This window comes from Calidris pugnax, unplaced genomic scaffold (assembly GCF_001431845.1).
Source record: "Calidris pugnax isolate Ruff unplaced genomic scaffold, ASM143184v1 scaffold24, whole genome shotgun sequence".
NCBI classification, from domain to species: Eukaryota; Metazoa; Chordata; class Aves; order Charadriiformes; family Scolopacidae; genus Calidris; species Calidris pugnax.
Window position 1 is genome coordinate 16,879,146 of NW_015090922.1, and position 3,948 is coordinate 16,883,093.

A 3,948-nucleotide genomic window follows, 5' to 3' on the forward strand; every position below is an offset into this window, starting at 1 on the left:
CGGCGGGTCCCGGGGCTCGGGCCTCCTTCCCCCGAGCCCCCGGCCGCCCCCACCCGCCGGGAAGCCGCCCAGCGCTTACCTTCATTGGGTTTCCGCTCCCCATCCCCCAGGGCAGGAGCAGCCTTCGACAACTGCAAAGATAACAGAAAATCGGGTCACAACGCGGAGCCGTTACGCGGTCCCGGGAAGCGGGAGGGCTCCCGGGCCCGCCGCCCCGCCGGGCAGGAGGCGAAGGGAGGCCCCGGCGGGAGGGGGCACCCCCGAGGTGGGGCCGTGCCGGCCCGGCGGGCACAGAGGGGCCTTTTGTTCCCCCTCTTCGTCCCCCGGGGAGGCGAGAGGGACACGGGCAGAGCGGGACGGCCCCGGGCCGAAGGGAAGGGGCAGACGGGAGGGAGGCGGCCGGGCCTGCGGCGCGGCGGGCCCGGGAGAGGCCCCGAAGGGAGAAACGCGTCCCTGGAGCGGCGCTGCCAGTGATCACGGTCAAAAAACGGAGAGAAAACCTGGGTCCGGGGGAGGAAAATAACAGGGGTGACCTTCCAGCGCTGACATGACTGGCGGGGCTGGACGCCTCCATTTCCCCCGTGGAGGTGAACCGGGCCGGGGAGGGCAGAGGAGGGAGAAGGGCGGCCAGGCGCGAAAGGGCACGGCTCCCCTCTCAATGTCACAGATGTCTGTCACGGAGCGGTGGTGGCCACCGAGGTGTCGGCATCTGGCCGGGTGTCAGGGCGATTAACTGTGACAGCACCACTTCGCCGAGGAAGGCTGCCCAACCGCCTGGGCTTCCCTCCCCTCCCCTGGCAGGGGGGGGTCCCTGTGCCTTCACCGAATGGGCCCGGCCCCCATCCCTCTGCTCCCCACAGCTTCCCCCGGACAAAACCCTCGAGGTCTCAAGCATTCACCCCTGCTGGGACCAGGGGCATTGCCACACCGCTGACGCAGGCAGGGCTGGTGACAGGTAACCCCCCCCCCAGAGTGGGATGGAGGAGCGTTACACCGCTTTACTAAGGGAAATCTTTTTAATTCCAGGTGAAACAAAAACTCCACTCTTCCTGCTCTGCGTGAGGGTTTTAGCTCTGACGTAACTTTCCAGCCAAGTCAGGTTTCCCCCTGCTGTTCTGTTCTGAACCAAAACTGAAAAATGCCTGCCTTTCTTCACTTCTCCAAGGTATGTTGCCACCTGTGTGACGCCACCCGCCCCAGAACCCGCTGCCTTTCAGCAGAGGCCAAAAAGAGAGTGGCAATACAGCCGAAATACTGCTTCATCAGCGATAACCCTGCATTTAGGCTTAGAAGAAGGCCCTCCGATCTTATAGCGGGACTGTAAGAATGGAGCAGGAGAAGTCCACCTCAAGCTCACAACAGGAATCTGCACCTATGGTCCTCTTGGCAGCCCCATGCACAGAGCAGCACCACTGTCCCAGCAGCCCAAAGCGTCAGCTTTTAAAAGGAGGGGGAAAGAGAGATGGCCGAGCCCTAGAAACCCCTCTCCCAGCCGCTCCTTTGTGTCTGTGCACAGTTCCCTTTGTCTGAGGTCCCCCTGACCCAACTCCTTGCTTCTCATTTCAAAGTCTTTCTGTACCTGGGCATAACTCACCAGCCCAGGCCCAAGCCACCCCATGCCTGGATCTATTTCTTCTCTGGGGAGGAGAGGGCTGCGTGCCCAGCCTCAGTGCTGTGACAACAGTTTAAAAAGCAGGTTCCTAGAAACAGTTTCATTCCTGAAGTGTGAAGGTCACTGCAACAGCACAAACAAAATGGAGGCAGCGGAGGTTGCAGTGGCCTTCCAAAGCCACTCAGCGCCTGACAATCTATGGGTCAAAAGAAAACCACATCAAGGGCAGAAAAGCTTCAATCTGTGTCGTAGCACAGGAAGATGATCACGAGCCAAGTCAGTTTACCCAAGTCACAACCCCCCCCAAGACCTTTCGCAGAGGGATTTTTGGTTCACACACAGAATGACCGTGACGGACTGAACATGGGTCATTCTACCCATGCTCTATGCGAGGCTGCCCACCGCCTCCTCCCAGGTAAGCACACATGGTGCGGAGGTGATGGGACGCTGAAGCAAGCCACACGGTTTCACTGCTCACCTGCGTCCAGCCAGCACCTTGCCCTGCCCCTGATGTGCTGCAGCAGGACCCAGAACACTCTCCCAGCGCTCACCTAGACCTGGGTTGCGATCCCACCCCAAGGATGGGAAACAAGATCGGTAGAAGCTCTGCAGGGAGCACTCCCGGGGGAGCTCTCAGCAGAAACCCAAAAGGTTTCCCAGAACTATCAGTAACACGCTCCCTGCCCACTATACCAAGAAACTGTTCTGCCCTTTCGGCAGTGCCTTTCACCTGTGGCCAGTGCCCTCAGAGCAAGCGAGGCAGGGGCTTGTGCCTCACTTTAAACCAGTCTGCTACATATCAGACAGGGCAACGGGGAACCAAAAGCGTTCCAAGGGACAAGCAGGCCTGGCATGCCCTTCGGTGGGAGCCTGAAGGTCACACTCTCCTCTGCTGGCTTTTGGCATTACCCAGAAGCTCTGTATCACCATTTCCTTCCAATAGATTTTCAACATTTCACTGAAGTGTGGAAGCAACCCCTGGGCTCCAAAGAGGGACAAACGACCCCCGGGAATGGGGCTGACCAAGGGGAAGCTTCTTTCCGTGCCCTTTGCAGGTCGCAGCAAATGCACGTCCCGCAGTGGAGTAAAATCCTCCCTAACAAATAAATCCACTTCACACCATCCGTGTGTCTTCACTTCTCTGTCTCCCTTCTCCCCTAGTCCCTGTCTGCAGCAATTAATTCTCTGAAGGGAGAGAAAAGGTTAATCAAGTCATTCCTCTCCAACCATCACCCCCCTCACCACCACCACCAGCACTCTTTCTCTCCCTTCCCCTCCCCCTAATCTGTGCAGCCTCATTAAAAGAGCTTTGTAACTGTTTAGGACTGGAACAAACAATCCATCCACTTTGAGAGGGACTCTGGGACAGGAGTTAAGGCACTTTTCGTCTTAGGCGCTAGAAATTCTTCTCAGCGGTTTCTACTTAAGGGAAGGGGGGGGACACAGGACTCACTGCGCTCCTTCTCCATTGTACATGCAGAGGGAGGTCAGTAATCCCACAGGCTGCCAGCACAGCCGAGGCACCTCTGACAGGGAGCAGGAGAGGGGCTTTGGGGTTGCTCAGGAACCAGTGAGCCCCTCTGAGATGTCAGCACGGGCTTCTCTCTCCCTTGCTCCCAAAGGAACCCTGCCCTCCTCCCAGCCTGTCCTCGCAGCACAGGCCCGGAGCAGCTCTGGGGAAGGTGACCCACTGCGTCCCGGCTGCCCACGGCCTGGGGAAGCAGGTTCTGGTGGCTCCCCATGGTGGCCTGGCGCAGAGGCACACCAAAGGCAGGGAGCCTGGTGGGTGTGCAATCATTAGCAGTCTAGTCACAGGCTTGCTCTCCCTCCCTCAGTGCCTGATTGCTGCCTGTTCCCTATGGCAATACAGCTGGTGTGTCCAGGTCCCTCCACAGTTCAGGGCAGGAAGGGAAGAGTTTCCAGACCTGCATCAGGGGTGACCTGTCACCAGGCTGCTGCCACGACCCACAGACAAAGGAAGATGGGGAACAACCAGCCAACCCCCATTCTTTAGGAAAGGGGGGACTGGAAGGGGACAACAACACAACCTCTCTGACCCCGTGCGGCATGAGGACTGCGCACCGCAGCTTGGTACAGGCAAACATCTGGGAGGGTGGCACTGCAAAACCACCTTTTCCTCCCTCTCCTGCATGGAAAGGCTATCGTCACCAGTGGAGGCAGACACCTGTGGCATCAGCCCCCACCCAGCCCTGACCGTGACACGATTTCCCACCATCCCAGCCTTGCTTCAGGAGCGACCATAACAACTCCCTCCGTAAGGAGTCATCCCCTTTGCCACCTTCACCAGAGGAGCACCGTGATTCCTGTGTCCCTCC

General features: G+C 58.9%; 1 protein-coding gene across 1 annotated transcript in view; it reads right to left on the reverse strand.

Moving 5' to 3' along the window:
* VEGFA (vascular endothelial growth factor A) overlaps positions 1-3,354 on the reverse strand; it is a 19,162-nt gene extending 15,808 nt beyond the window's left edge. The window contains exons 1-4 of the mRNA XM_014950480.1: positions 3,304-3,354; positions 1,256-1,318; positions 501-671; positions 80-131 (exon numbers count right to left, since the gene is read on the reverse strand). Of these exons, the coding sequence (XP_014805966.1) occupies positions 80-131; positions 501-671; positions 1,256-1,318; positions 3,304-3,354 (337 nt within the window). The remainder of the gene's footprint in view (positions 1-79; positions 132-500; positions 672-1,255; positions 1,319-3,303) is intronic.
* Between the last annotated feature and the right edge of the window lie 594 nt (positions 3,355-3,948).